Source organism: Scyliorhinus torazame, chromosome 26 (assembly GCF_047496885.1).
Source record: "Scyliorhinus torazame isolate Kashiwa2021f chromosome 26, sScyTor2.1, whole genome shotgun sequence".
In the NCBI taxonomy this organism is placed as follows: Eukaryota; Metazoa; Chordata; class Chondrichthyes; order Carcharhiniformes; family Scyliorhinidae; genus Scyliorhinus; species Scyliorhinus torazame.
In genome coordinates this window covers 45,232,012-45,247,186 of record NC_092732.1, presented here as the reverse complement: position 1 = coordinate 45,247,186, position 15,175 = coordinate 45,232,012, and the positions used below count along the sequence as shown (strand labels likewise).

Sequence of the window (15,175 nt, the reverse complement as noted above, 5' to 3'; positions counted from 1 at the left end):
TCCTAGATTAATCATAGATTATCATTGAATTTACAGTGCAGAAGGGGGCCATTCGGCCCTTTGAGTCTGCACCGGCTCTTGGAAAGAGCACCCTACCCAAACTCAACACCTCCACCCAACACCAAGGGCAATTTATCATTTGGACTGTGGGAGGAAACCGGAGCACCCGGAGGAAACCCACGCAGACACGGGGAGGACGTGCAGACTCCGCACAGACAGTGACCCAAGCCGGAATCGAACCTGGGACCCTGGAGCTGTGAAGCAGTTGTGCTATCCACAATGCTACCGTGCTGCCCTTGAGAACAAATAAATCTACACTATATCATTTTACCGTAATCCATGTACCTATCCAATAGCTGCTTGAAGGTCCCTAATGTTTCCGACTCAACTACTTCCACAGGCAGTGCATTCCATGCCCCCACTACTCTCTGGGTAAAGAACCTACCTCTGATATCCCTCCTATATCTTCCACCTTTCACCTTAAATTTATGTCCCCTTGTAATGGTTTGTTCCACCCGGGGAAAAAGTCTCTGACTGTCTACTCTATCTATTCCCCTGATCATCTTATAATCCTCTATCAAGTCGCCCCTCATCCTTCTCCGTTCTAATGAGAAAAGGCCTAGCACCCTCAACCTTTCCTCGTAAGACCTACTCTCCATTCCAGGCAACATCCTGGTAAATCTCCTTTGCACCTTTTCCAAAGCTTCCACATCCTTCCTAAAATGAGGCGACCAGAACTGTACACAGTACTCCAAATGTGGCCTTACCAAAGTTTTGTACAGCTGCATCATCACCTCACGGCTCTTAAATTCAATCCCTCTGTTAATGAACGCGAGCACACCATAGGCCTTCTTCACAGCTCTATCCACTTGAGTGGCAACTTTCAAAGATGTATGAACATAGTTCCCAAGATCTCTCTGCTCCTTTACATTGCCAAGAACTCTACCGTTAACCCTGTATTCCGCATTCATATTTGTCCTTCCAAAATGGACAACCTCACACTTTTCAGGGTTAAACTCCAACTGCCACTTCTCAGCCCAGCTCTGCATCCTATCTATGTCTCTTTGCAGCCGACAACAGCCCTCCTTACTATCCACAACTCCACCAATCTTCGTATCGTCTGCAAATTTAATGACCCACCCTTCAACTTCCTCATCCAAGTCATTAATGAAAATCACAAACAGCAGAGGACCCAGAACTGATCCCTGCGGTACGCCACTGGTAACTGGGATCCAGGCTGAATATTTGCCATCCACCACCACTCTCTGACTTCTATCGGTTAGCCAGTTCGTTATCCAACTGGCCAAATTTCCCACTATCCCATGCCTCCTTACTTTCTGCATAAGCCTACCATGGGGAACTTTATCAAATGCCTTACTAAAATCCATGTACACTACATCCACTGCTTTACCTTCATCCACATGCTTGGTCACCTCCTCAAAGAATTCGATAAGATTTGTAAGGCAAGACCTACCCCTCACAAATCCCTGCTGACTATCCCTAAGCAAGCAGTGTCTTTCCAGATGCTCAGAAATCCTATCCTTCAGTACCCTTTCCATTACTTTGCCTACCACCGAAGTAAGACTAACTGGCCTGTAATTCCCAGGGTTATCCCTAGTCCCTTTTTTGAACAGGGGCACGACATTCGCCACTCTCCAATCCCCTGGTACCACCCCTGTTGACAGTGAGGACGAAAAGATAATTGCCAACGGCTCTGCAATTTCATCTCTTGCTTCCCATAGAATCCTTGGATATATCCCGTCAGGCCCGGGGGACTTGTCTATCCTCAAGTTTTTCAAAATGCCCAACACATCTTCCTTCCTAACAAGTATTTCCTCGAGCTTACCAATCTGTTTCACACTGTCCTCTCCAACAATATCGCCCCTCTCATTTGTAAATACAGAAGAAAAGTACTCGTTCAAGACTTCTCCTATCTCTTCAGACTCAATACACAATCTCCCGCTACTGTCCTTGATCGGACCTACCCTCGCTCTAGTCATTCTCATATTCCTCACATATGTGTAAAAGGCCTTGGGGTTTTCCTTGATCCTACCTGCCAAAGATTGTTCATGCCCTCTCTTAGCTCTCCTAATCCCTTTCTTCAGTTCCCTCCTGGCTATCTTGTATCCCTCCAATGCCCTGTCTGAACCTTGTTTCCTCAGCCTTACATAAGTCACCTTTTTCCTCTTAACAAGACATTCAACCTCTCTTGTCAACCATGGTTCCCTCACTCGACCATCTCTTCCCTGCCTGACAGGGACATACATATCAAGGACACGTAGCACCTGTTCCTTGAACAAGTTCCACATTTCACTTGTGTCCTTCCCTGCCAGCCTATGTTCCCAACTTATGCACTTCAATTCTTGTCTGACAACATCGTATTTACCCTTCCCCCAATTGTAAACCTTGCCTGTTGCACGTACCTATCCCTTTCCAGGTCAGTCTGGGATCACTCCGGGATCACTCTGGGATCAGTCTCTGTGTTGGAGGGAGGTTAGTTCGGGATCAGTCTGAGATCACTCCGGGATCACTCCAGGATCGACTCTCTGTGTTGGAGGGAGGTCAGTCTGGGATCACTCCGGGATCACTCTGGGATCAGTCTCTGTGTGGGAGGGAGGTCAGTCCGGGATCACTCCGGGATCACTCTGTGTTGGAGGGAGGTCAGTCTGGGATCACTCCGGGATCAGTCTCTGTTGGAGGGAGGTCAGTCCGGGATCACTCCAGGATCAGTCTCTGTTGGAGGGAGGTCAATCTGGGATCACTCCGGGATCACTCTGGGATCACTCAGTGTTGGAGGGAGGTCAGTCCGGGATCACTCCGGGATCACTCTGGGATCAGTCTCTGTGTGGGAGGGAGGTCAGTCCGGGATCACTCCGGGATCACTCTGTGTTGGAGGGAGGTCAGTCTGGGATCACTCCGGGATCAGTCTCTGTTGGAGGGAGGTCAGTCCGGGATCACTCCAGGATCAGTCTCTGTTGGAGGGAGGTCAATCTGGGATCACTCCGGGATCACTCTGGGATCACTCAGTGTTGGAGGGAGGTCAGTCCGGGATCACTCCGGTATCACTCCGGGATCACTCTGTGTTGGAGGGAGGTCAGTCTGGGATCACTCCGGGATCACTCTGTGTTGGAGGGAGGTCAGTCTGGGATCACTCCGGGATCACTCTGGGATCACTCTGGGATCACTCTGTTGGAGGGAGGTCAGTCCGGGATCACTCCGGGATCACTCTGGGATCAGTCCGGGATCACTCTGTGTTGGAGGGAGGTCACTCCGGGATCACTCCGGGATCACTCTGTGTTGGAGGGAGGTCAGTCTGGGATCACTCCGGGATCAGTCTCTGTTGGAGGGAGGTCACTCTGGGATCACTCTGGGATCACTCTGGGATCACTCCGGGATCACTCTGTGTTGGAGGGAGGTCACTCCGGGATCACTCCGGGATCAGTCTCTGTTGGAGGGAGGTCAGTCTGGGATCACTCCGGGATCACTCCGGGATCACTCTGTGTTGGAGGGAGGTCAGTCTGGGATCACTCCGGGATCACTCTGTGTTGGAGGGAGGTCAGTCTGGGATCACTCCGGGATCAGTCTCTGTTGGAGGGAGGTCACTCCGGGATCACTCTGGGATCACTCCGGGATCACTCCGGGATCAGTCTCTGTGTTGGAGGGAGGTCAGTCCGGGATCACTCCGGGATCAGTCTCTGTTGGAGGGAGGTCAGTCTGGGATCACTCCGGGATCACTCTGGGATCACTCCGGGATCACTCTGGGATCACTCCGGGATCACTCCGGGATCAGTCTCTGTGTTGGAGGGAGGTCAGTCCGGGATCACTCCGGGATCAGTCTCTGTTGGAGGGAGGTCAGTCCGGGATCACTCCGGGATCAGTCTCTGTTGGAGGGAGGTCAGTCTGGGATCACTCCGGGATCACTCTGTGTTGGAGGGAGGTCAGTCTGGGATCACACTGGGATCACTCCGGGATCAGTCTCTGTGTTGGAGGGAGGTCAGTCTGGGATCACTCTGGGATCACTCCGGGATAACTCCGGGATCACTCTGTGTTGGAGGGAGGTCAGTCTGGGATCACTCTGGGATCACTCCGGGATAACTCCGGGATCACTCTGTGTTGGAGGGAGGTCAGTCTGGGATCAGTCTGGGATCACTCCGGGATCACTCCGGGATCAGTCTCTGTTGGAGGAAGATCGCTCTGGGATCACTCCGGGATCACTCCGGGATCACTCTGTGTTGGAGGGAGGTCAGTCCGGGATCAGTCTCTGTTGGATGGAGGTCAGTCTGGGATCACTCTGGGAACACTCCGGGATCAGTCTCTGTTGGAGGGAGGTCAGTCCGGGATCAGTCTCTGTTGGAGGGAGGTCAGTCCGGGATCAGTCTCTGTTGGAGGGAGGTCAGTCTGGGATCACTCCGGGATCAGTCTCTGTTGGAGGGAGGTCAGTCTGGGATCACTCCAGGATCACTCTGTGTTGGAGGGAGATCAGTCTGGGATCAGTCTGGGATCACTCCGGGATCACTCTGTGTTGGAGGGAGGTCAGTCTGGGATCACTCCGGGATCAGTCTCTGTGTGGGAGGGAGGTCAGTCCGGGATCACTCCGGGATCAGTCTCTGTTGGAGGGAGGTCAGTCCGGGATCACTCTGGGATCACTCCGGGATCACTCTGGGATCACTCCGGGATCACTCCGGGATCAGTCTCTGTTGGAGGGGGGTCAGTCTGGGATCACTCCGGGATCACTCTGTGTTGGAGGGAGGTCAGTCTGGGATCAGTCTGGGATCACTCCGGGATCACTCTGTGTTGGAGGGAGGTCACTCCGGGATCACTCCGGGATCAGTCTCTGGTGGAGGGAGGTCAGTCTGGGATCACTCCGGGATCACTCTGTGTTGGAGGGAGGTCAGTCTGGGATCAGTCTGGGATCACTCCGGGATCACTCCGGGATCAGTCTCTGGTGGAGGGAGGTCAGTCTGGGATCACTCCGGGATCACTCTGGGATCACTCCGGGATCAGTCTCTGGTGGAGGGAGGTCAGTCTGGGATCACTCCGGGATCACTCCGGGATCAGTCTCTGTTGGAGGGAGGTCAGTCTGGGATCACTCTGGGATCACTCCGGGATCAGTCTCTGGTGGAGGGAGGTCAGTCTGGGATCACTCCGGGATCACTCTGTGTTGGAGGGAGGTCAGTCTGGGATCAGTCTGGGATCACTCCGGGATCATCTCTGTTGGAGGGAGGTCAGTCTGGGATCACTCCGGGATCACTCTGGGATCAGTCCGGGATCACTCCGGGATCAGTCTCTGGTGGAGGGAGGTCAGTCTGGGATCAGTCCGGGATCACTCCGGGATCAGTCTGTGTGGGAGGGAGGTCAGTCTGGGATCACTCCGGGATCACTCCGGGATCAGTCTCTGTTGGAGGGAGGTCAGTCCGGGATCACTCCGGGATCACTCTGTGTGGGAGGGAGGTCAGTCCGGGATCACTCCGGGATCAGTCTCTGGTGGAGGGAGGTCAGTCTGGGATCACTCTGGGATCACTCCGGGATCACTCTGTGTGGGAGGGAGGTCAGTCTGGGATCACTCCGGGATCACTCTGGGATCACTCCGGGATCACTCTGTGTGGGAGGGAGGTCAGTCTGGGATCACTCCGGGATCACTCTGGGATCACTCCGGGATCACTCTGTGTGGGAGGGAGGTCAGTCCGGGATCACTCCGGGATCACTCTGTGTGGGAGGGAGGTCAGTCCGGGATCACTCTGGGATCAGTCTCTGTGTGGGAGGGAGGTCAGTCCGGGATCACTCCGGGATCACTCTGGGATCACTCCGGGATCACTCTGTGTGGGAGGGAGGTCAGTCTGGGATCACTCCGGGATCACTCTGGGATCACTCCGGGATCACTCCGGGATCACTCTGTGTGGGAGGGAGGTCAGTCCGGGATCACTCCGGGATCACTCTGTGTGGGAGGGAGGTCAGTCCGGGATCACTCCGGGATCACTCCGGGATCACTCTGTGTTGGAGGGAGGTCAGTCCGGGATCACTCCGGGATCAGTCTGGGTGGGAGGGAGGTCAGTCTGGGATCACTCCGGGATCACTCTGGGATCACTCCGGGATCACTCTGTGTGGGAGGGAGGTCAGTCCGGGATCACTCCGGGATCACTCCGGGATCACTCTGTGTTGGAGGGAGGTCAGTCTGGGATCACTCCGGGATCAGTCTGGGTGGGAGGGAGGTCAGTCTGGGATCACTCCGGGATCACTCTGGGATCACTCCGGGATCACTCTGTGTGGGAGGGAGGTCAGTCCGGGATCACTCCGGGATCACTCTGGGATCACTCCGGGATCACTCTGTGTGGGAGGGAGGTCAGTCCGGGATCAGTCCGGGATCACTCCGGGATCACTCTGTGTGGGAGGGAGGTCAGTCCGGGATCACTCCGGGATCACTCCGGGATCACTCTGTGTGGGAGGGAGGTCAGTCTGGGATCACTCCGGGATCACTCTGGGATCACTCCGGGATCACTCTGGGATCAGTCTGTGTGGGAGGGAGGTCAGTCCGGGATCACTCCGGGATCACTCTGTGTGGGAGGGAGGGCAGTCCGGGATCACTCCGGGATCACTCTGGGATCACTCCGGGATCACTCTGTGTGGGAGGGAGGTCAGTCCGGGATCACTCTGTGTGGGAGGGAGGGCAGTCCGGGATCACTCCGGGATCACTCTGGGATCACTCCGGGATCACTCTGTGTGGGAGGGAGGTCAGTCCGGGATCACTCCGGGATCACTCTGTGTGGGAGGGAGGTCAGTCCGGGATCACTCCGGGATCACTCGTGTGGGAGGGAGGTCAGTCCGGGATCACTCCGGGATCACTCTGGGATCACTCCGGGATCACTCTGTGTGGGAGGGAGGTCAGTCTGGGATCACTCCGGGATCACTCTGTGTGGGAGGGAGGTCAGTCTGGGATCACTCCGGGATCACTCCGGGATCAGTCCGGGATCACTCTGTGTGGGAGGGTGGTCAGTCCGGGATCACTCCGGGATCACTCCGGGATCAGTCCGGGATCACTCTGTGTGGGAGGGAGGTCAGTCCGGGATCACTCCGGGATCACTCCGGGATCAGTCCGGGATCACTCTGTGTGGGAGGGAGGTCAGTCCGGGATCACTCCGGGATCACTCTGTGTGGGAGGGAGGTCAGTCCGGGATCACTCTGGGATCACTCCGGGATCACTCTGTGTGGGAGGGAGGTCAGTCCGGGATCACTCCGGGATCACTCTGTGTGGGAGGGAGGTCAGTCCGGGATCACTCCGGGATCACTCTGTGTGGGAGGGAGGTCAGTCCGGGATCACTCCGGGATCACTCTGTGTGGGAGGGAGGTCAGTCCGGGATCACTCCGGGATCACTCTGTGTGGGAGGGAGGTCACTCTGGGATCACTCCGGGATCACTCTGTGTGGGAGGGAGGTCAGTCCGGGATCACTCCGGGATCACTCTGGGTGGGAGGGAGGTCACTCTGGGATCACTCCGGGATCACTCTGTGTGGGAGGGAGGTCAGTCCGGGATCACTCCGGGATCACTCTGTGTGGGAGGGAGGTCAGTCTGGGATCACTCCGGGATCACTCTGTGTGGGAGGGAGGTCAGTCCGGGATCACTCCGGGATCACTCTGGGTGGGAGGGAGGTCACTCTGGGATCACTCCGGGATCACTCTGTGTGGGAGGGAGGTCAGTCCGGGTGATTGACAGTAAGGCTGAGTCGGGCTGGGTTTGCCCAGACTGAGCGTCCCGGAGCCGCTGTCTGAGCTGCTCCCGCTCCCGATCTCCCTGTCCCGGTGTCCCTGCCCCTCTCCCGCTCTCCCTCTGCGGCCATGGCTCCGGGATCCGCCGCCCTCCTCCTGTTCCTGGCCCTCTGCAGAGTGGCAGCAGCTCGCCAGGAAATGCAAGGTAAGGAACTGCGAGGGTCCCGGAGAAAAATCCCTGCAAAAGTTTCCTGTGGGCGGAAAGTGGATTTCCCACTGTCCTGAACAGGGGATTGTGCCCGTTACTTACTGCTGAGTTATCCCAGGCGCCTGGGACTGAGCCTGGGGTGCGGGGAAGTGTTTGCAATGACAGGATAAGGGAAAGAAAGTTTGGTACAAAGGAAGAGGGATAAAAATTGAAATGAGTTTGCCTCTTCCCATTGCAGTCCTGGGAAAGTCCATGAGGGGCTGTCCCTGTAACCTCTTCCCAATTTCAGGATGTGCTAAAATCCCAAAACTTCTATCCAAAACCTGGAAGGATACTTTATAATAATAATCTTTATTGTCACAAGTAGGTTTACATTAACTCTGCAATGAAGTTACTGTGAAAATCCCCGAGTCACCACATTCCGGCGCCTGTTCGGGTACACAGAGGGAGAATTCAGAATGTCCAATTCACCTAACAGCACGTCTTTCGGGACTTGTGGGAGAAAGTTTGATTCCCCGCTGGGTCACTGTCTGTGCGGAGTCTGCACATCCTCCCCGTGTGTGCGTGGGTTTCCTCCGGGTGCTCCGGTTTCCTCCCACAGTCCAAAGACGCGCAGGTTAGGTGGACTGGCCGTGATAAATTGCCCCTTAGTGACCAAAAAGGTGAGATGGGGATCGGGTGGAAGTGAGGGCTTAAGTGGGTCGGTGCAGACTCGATGGGCCGAATGGCCTCCTTCTGCACTGTATGTTCTATGAAACCGGAGCACCCGGAGGAAACCCACGCAGACACGGGGAGAACGTGCAGACTCCGCACAGGCAGTGACCCAAGCCGGGAATCGAACCCGAGACCCTGGTGCTGTGAAGCCACAGTGCTAACCACTGTGCTACCCTATTTTACATCTAACATTGGAGAAACTGTCAAAACTTCCCTACATTGAGAGTTCTAGCCTATGGTCATCACTATGATTTTCCGCGTGCCTATTTAACCTGTGACCTTGTCCCTATGTTAAACACTTGTGAAATTCTTCCCTTGAACAAGATGATAAATCATCATCTTCACCTGGTAATCGCATTTGCTGGGTCTGGCCAGCACCTCGCATTCCTAAACAAGCCATATCCATAGCTACCCATTTCACTCTTAAATCAATATCTACGCTATGGTCGGTCCGTCATAGTGCTAACCACTGTGCCACCCTGCCGTCCCTTGGATTCTTTGACAATGAGTCACCCAGACTCGAAACGGTAGCTCCCTTGTCTCCCCACAGAGGCTGTCGGACCTCCTGAGATCCGCCAGCCTCTCCTGATTTGGTTCCAGGTTCCAGCTTCCGCAGTCATTCGCTTTCAACTTGTTATCCCAGCAGTTGACAGAAGAGGAATCGCACAAACTTAAATTTGGAATTTCGAATCCGTGATCTGACTGAACCTTTAAAGATTGCAGCTATTATTCGTGGAGACGCCCTTTTAGCATAGAACCAGCCCAAGGGGGCTCCATTCATGGAAAGGGGCAGGGGAGGTAGATCAAAATCATTTTCCTTCAGACAAAAGCAAATCACTGCTGGATTCTGAAACGGAAAGTTCCGGGAAATCTCACAGCGTCTGTGGAGGGAGAAGGCAGCTCGCGTTTTGTCAACACGGCGTCCAGATTCGAAACCTCCGCCCCCCCCCCCCCTTCTCTCTCCGCACGTGCTGTCGGACTATTTTCCATCAGTCAAATAAGCCCGACTTACCAGGGCACACTGTCAAACAAAATCCAAGGCGGGCATTTGAAGAATGTAATTAGGAAGGTCTTGCACACACTCAGGATCGGCTCGCGCTGCTCCAGCTGCTGATCCCGGCGCGGACTGTGCGCCGCGGGACCCGTGCACGCGCAGTGGCGCCGGCGCCAACGAGGACGTGCGCAGTGGCCTCCTTCAACGCGCCGGCCCCGACGCAACATGGCGCAGGAGTGCAGGGGCCGGCGCGGAAGAAAGGAGGCCGGGCAGACATAGAGGCCGGCCCACCGATCGGTGGTCCCGCTGGCTCAGAGCAGGTTAGAACTGCGCCGGCGATTTTTTTTTCCCCCGGCCGCTCGGAGAATCGCGGGGGCGGGGGGGCGGGGGTGGGGGGGGGGGGTGGGGGTGGGGGTGGAGGGCCGTGTAGAGCGGCCCCCAACCGGCACCGTGCCAACCACACCGGCCTCAATAGCACCGATTCTCCACTCTGCGAACATGGGACAGTCACAGTCAGCCATGAACACACTGATTGATTGATATTTATTGTCACATGTACCGAAGTACAGTGAAAAGTAGTTTTCTGCGGCCGAGGGAACGTACACAGTACGTACATAGTAGACAAAAAGAATAATCAACAGAGAACATTGACAAATGGTACATCGACAAACAGTGATTGGTTACAGTGCGGGACAAGGGGCCGAACAAAGCAAATACATAAGCAAGAGCAGCACAGGGCGTCGTGAATAGTGTTCTTACAGGGAACACATCAGTCCGAGGGGGAGTCGTTGAGGAGTCTGGTAGCTGTGGGGAAGAAGCTGTTCCCATGTCTGGATGTGCGGGTCTTCAGACGTCTGCATCGTCTGCCTGATGGAAGGGTCTGGAAGAAGGCAGTGACTGGGTGGGAGGGGTCTCTGATAATGCTGTCTGCCTTCCTTTTTTTTCCTTCTTTTTTTATAAATTTAGAGTACCCAATTATTTTTTCCCAATGAAGGGGCAATTTAGCGCGGCCAATCCACCTAAGTTGCACATCTTTGGGTTGTGGGGGCGAAACCCACGCAGACACGGGGAGAATGTGCAAACTCCACACGGACAGGGACCCAGAGCCGGGATCGAACCCGGGACCTCGGCGCCGTGAGGCAGCAGTGCGAACCCACTGCGCCACCGTGCTGCCCCCCCCCCCCGTATGCCTCCCTGAGGCAGCGGGAGGTATTTAGAGATTCTTGTGTGTTGCGTTGAATTGCGGAATGGGCTAGAAGTGCCAAATGACATCCTCCTGTTCCTCAACCCCAATCCAAATCGCATAATTCTGGAACCCCAAACCAGGACCCGGACACCCCCCCCCCCCCCCCACTTCCCGGCTGAATCGTGGCCTGGTAGCTATGAGAATAAGGAGCGGGAGTCGGCCACTCAGCCCCTCGAGTCTGCTCCACCATTCAATACGATCGCATCCTGGCCTCAATTCCACTGTCCTGCCCGTTCTCCATAACCTTTCAACCCAGTACTAATTAAATAAAAATCTGTCCAACTCCTCAAATTTACCCACTGTCTCGAAATCCACCGCTCTCTGGAGTAGAAGATTCCACAGGTTCACCTCCCTTTGAGAAGTAATTTCTCCACATCTCTGGAATCAATCTGTTGAATTATCCCTCGCCCACCATTCACATTCATCTTTTAAATTCTTTCACGGGAGCTGCGCGGCGCCGGCTTGGCCAACATTCATTGCCCATTCCTTCAGGAGGTGGGGGTGAGCAGCTTGCAGCCCATGTGGCGTAGGGACATCCACCGTGCTGTTAGGAAGGGGAGGGTTCCAGGCTTTTGATCCAGTGCTAGTGAAGGAACGGCGACATCGCTCCCAGTCAGGATGACGCGTGACTTGGAGGGGAACTTGCAGGCGGCGATGTTCCCCCCCAGCCTGCCGCCCTTGCCCTTACAGGCAGCTGAGGTCAGGGTTTGGAGGGCGCTGTGGAGGGAGGCTTGGTGGGTTGCTTACAGTGGGTCCCGTGGACGGTACGCACGCTGCTGCTACTGTGCGTCGGTGTTGGAGGGATGGAATGTCGAAGGTGGTGGATGGGCTGCCAATCAAGCTGGTACAGTAAGCTGAAAGCGACCAGTCAAGGTGTGGGCATGTCCACTTTCTGTGTTTGTTGGAGTCACAAAATCAATCCAAGTTCCTGTGTCTCACTTTCTGGTTAGAAACCTCAGGGAGGGATTGTGTGAACATCACCTTTACTTGACCTCAATCAGCGTCCGTCATAGAATCGTCGAATCCCTGCAGTCTACACTGACTCACTCAAAGAGCACCCTATCTAGGTCCACTCCTCCACCCTATCCCCGCAACCCCATAACCCCACCTAACCTTTGGACACTAAGGGGCAATTTATCACGGCCAATCCACCTAACCCGCACATTTGGACTGCGGGAGGAAACCGGAGCGCCCGGAGGAAACCCACGCACACACGGGGAGGACGTGCAAACTCCACACAGTCACCCGAGGCCGGAATTGAACCCGGGTCCCTGGTGCTGTGAGGCAGTAGTGCTAACCACCGGGAGGGATAGGGAATGGGGAAAAGTGTGACCACCATGCCGTGCCTGTCGTCATTCTGTTGCCATTTTCTTTGTGTATATCTCCATAATTTTCTGTTCTGGTTTCAGATTTCCGGTATGTATGTGGGTGTGTTTCAGTCTTTGACCGTCCTCTCTCTTTCTCTCTCTCTCTCTCTCTCTCTCTCTCTCTGTCCCAGCAGTCATTGATTTTGGATCGGTGCAGAATGCAAAACAGGAGGCTGCGATCGTGGAGAAACTGGCCACGGAGATTCTGACGGTGAATGAGCTCTTTGTCGTGTCTGTGTTCAGACTTCCTCCCAGACAGGGTGGCGTTCTGCTGGGTTTCTACGCCAAGAGAGGCAACATGAGGTACCTGGAGGTCACTGTGATGGGAAAGATCAACAGAGGTAGGAGGTGTACACCATGAAAGCAGTTGGCAGTGTATTGGAGGTTAGAGCAAAAGGGGTTCGCATCGTATCAATTCAGGGGCAATCTAGCGCGGCCAATCCACCGACCCCGGCACATCTTTGGGTTGTGGGGGTGAGACCCACGCAGACACGGGGAGAATGTGCAAACTCCACACGGACAGTGACCCGGGATCGAACCTGGGACCTCGGCGCCGTGAGGCAGCAGTGCTAACCGCTGCGCCACCGCGCCGCCCCGTTAGCATTATATTAGGAGGTGAGGAGATAGTGAGGAGGGGGATGGGAAGAATGAGGGATATGAGAGGAATGGGGGGGGGGGGGGGCGATATGGGAGGAGATGGGGAGGCCAGGACGGGAAAGAGAATGGGAAAAAGTGCAGCTGATTAAGGTCTTGTTTGTCACTTTTCCGCAGTTCTTGTCCGCTACCTGAGAGAAGACGGGAAAACCCAGTCCGTGAACTTACAGAATGCCAACCTGTCGGACGGCAAGCCTCATTCCATCATCTTGAGGGTCAGTGGGTTTCAACGTGACCTGATCACTGTGGAGCTATACATCGACTGCAGACTAATGGATTCCAGTATGGGGCTCCCAGCCATGGCTACCATTCCCCCCGGGCAAGCAGAGACGGTCGATGTCCGCACTGGGCACAGGGCGTATGCACGGATGCAGGTGAGCTACGGCCACGGGACAAACTTGATTCGATTCAACATTGATCAGCTGGTGCCTGGATCTTCGCGCTTGCACTATTCTATTGGGACGCAATTCAATATTTCCCATCCCTGTGGGTCCACACTGACACTCACAGCAACTCCAAGAGATAGAGTTAGGAGATGGTAGGTGGAACCTAGGGCGGGGGAGTTGAATGAAGAGATAATGGGATTGAATCAGTGGAGCAGTTGGACAGTAGGGAGGGGTGATTGAATAGTAAGCGATGCCTTTACCTACCTAGTATTTGGATAGCCCGTGTGATGTAACTTGGCTTCACGGGTCACAATTGCACAACGTCACCTGATCTTCCTAAACTGCATTGAATCGAACCTGGGACCCTGGAGCTGTGAAGCAATGGTGCTAACCACTGTGCTACCGTGCCGCCTGTAAATAGATTGATGTAAAACTGCATTTTTTGCAGGGTGAGAAATTTGCAAGAGAAGTATTTTTGAAACCACCTAAGGAAGCGAGTGCAAGAGAAGAGAAACTCTGGCGATTAATAAAGCGTATTTATGGGTTGAATGATGCATCAAGGGTATGGTATTCCTCAGTTAGGCACGTCCTGTTGTAAATGGGTTGTATTCGGTTAAAGGCAGATTCAGTAATGTTCTGTTGGTATCAAGGGAGTCAAGTGGAGATGAAACAGATCGGCCATGAATCTTATTGAATGTCACGACATCACTTCCACTCCCGAGTCCTCTGTCCCCAGCTTAACCTGTGGTAAATCACACATGTGAGTTTTCAAAAATCACGATGCCGCATCTGACATGAGGGTCTATTGGACAGTAGATCCCACAGCTTCTTCCCCACAGCTACAAGACTCCTCAACGACTCCCCCTCGGACTGATCTGTTCCCAGTAAGAACACTATTCACGGCGCCCTATGCTGCTCTTGCTCATGTATTTGCTTTGTTTGGCCCCTTGTCCCGCACTGTAACCAATCACTGTCGATGTACCATTTGTCAATATTCTCTGTTGATTATTCTCTTTGTCTACGATGTACGCACTGTGTACGTTCCCTTGGCCGCAGAAAAATACTTTTCACTGTACTTCGGTACATGTGACAAGAAATCAAACCAATCAAAAAAAAACCGCACTGCCTCTAAGACATTGCCTCCAAGATATTGCTATGCCAAATATAGAGGGCATGTTCATCTCCGCTGAGATAGACACGACTTGCCATCAGAATGTCCAATTGCAGACTGCGAGCTAGGCCATGGGGCTTGCTCACACAGGAGCCAAACTAAACATTTACAAGACAATCCCAAAGCCCCCACGAAGGTCGTCTCTGTTAACATCAACGCATGTCAGGGCAGCACGGTGGCACAGTGGGTTAGCACTGCTGCCTCACGGCTCCGAGGTCCCAGGTTCGATCCCGGGTCACTGTCCGTGTGGAGTTTGCACATTCTCCCCGTGTCTGCGTGGGTTTCGCCCCCACAACCCAAAGATGTGCAGGGTGGGTGGATTGGCCACGCTAAATTGCCCCCTTAATTGGAAAATAAATGAATCGGGTACTCTAAATTTATTTTTTTTAAAACATCAACACATGGGGAACGAAAGCCCAATTGTGCCCCAAATAGAAATTCATCTCTAAAAACACGTCAAGTCCTTCCAAGGAACAGAGCAGCCACTGACAGAGAACGGAGAGAGAGGGAGAGAGAGAGACAATAATACATCACCACCTCTACTGGCCAACAACCCATGCCCTCACTGTGGGAGGTGCACAGGATGAATTATCCTTGACCCGCGGAAGGGCTGAGAGACAGAGACCCTCTTATTACAGCCCGATTACAGCGTTCTTACAGCCCACTATCCATTACTCTTCAGGAACCTACACTCTGTGTCCATCACTTAGCACTTTGCATAAATATGGTTGATGA

At 54.1% G+C, this 15,175-nt stretch overlaps 1 protein-coding gene across 2 annotated transcripts in view; it reads left to right on the top strand.

Moving 5' to 3' along the window:
- The first annotated feature begins 7,710 nt into the window (after positions 1-7,710).
- The window catches only part of LOC140403034 (thrombospondin-3-like), a 99,866-nt gene continuing 92,401 nt past the window's right edge, over positions 7,711-15,175 (top strand). The window contains exons 1-3 of one of the 2 annotated variants that reach the window (XM_072490713.1): positions 7,711-7,905; positions 12,364-12,570; positions 13,001-13,257. In XM_072490713.1, coding sequence (XP_072346814.1) covers positions 7,830-7,905; positions 12,364-12,570; positions 13,001-13,257 — 540 coding nt within the window. In that variant the 5' untranslated portion in view covers positions 7,711-7,829. Of the gene's footprint in view, positions 7,906-12,360; positions 12,571-13,000; positions 13,258-15,175 lie in introns of both variants that reach the window. The other variant, XM_072490712.1, reaches the window with a different exon arrangement.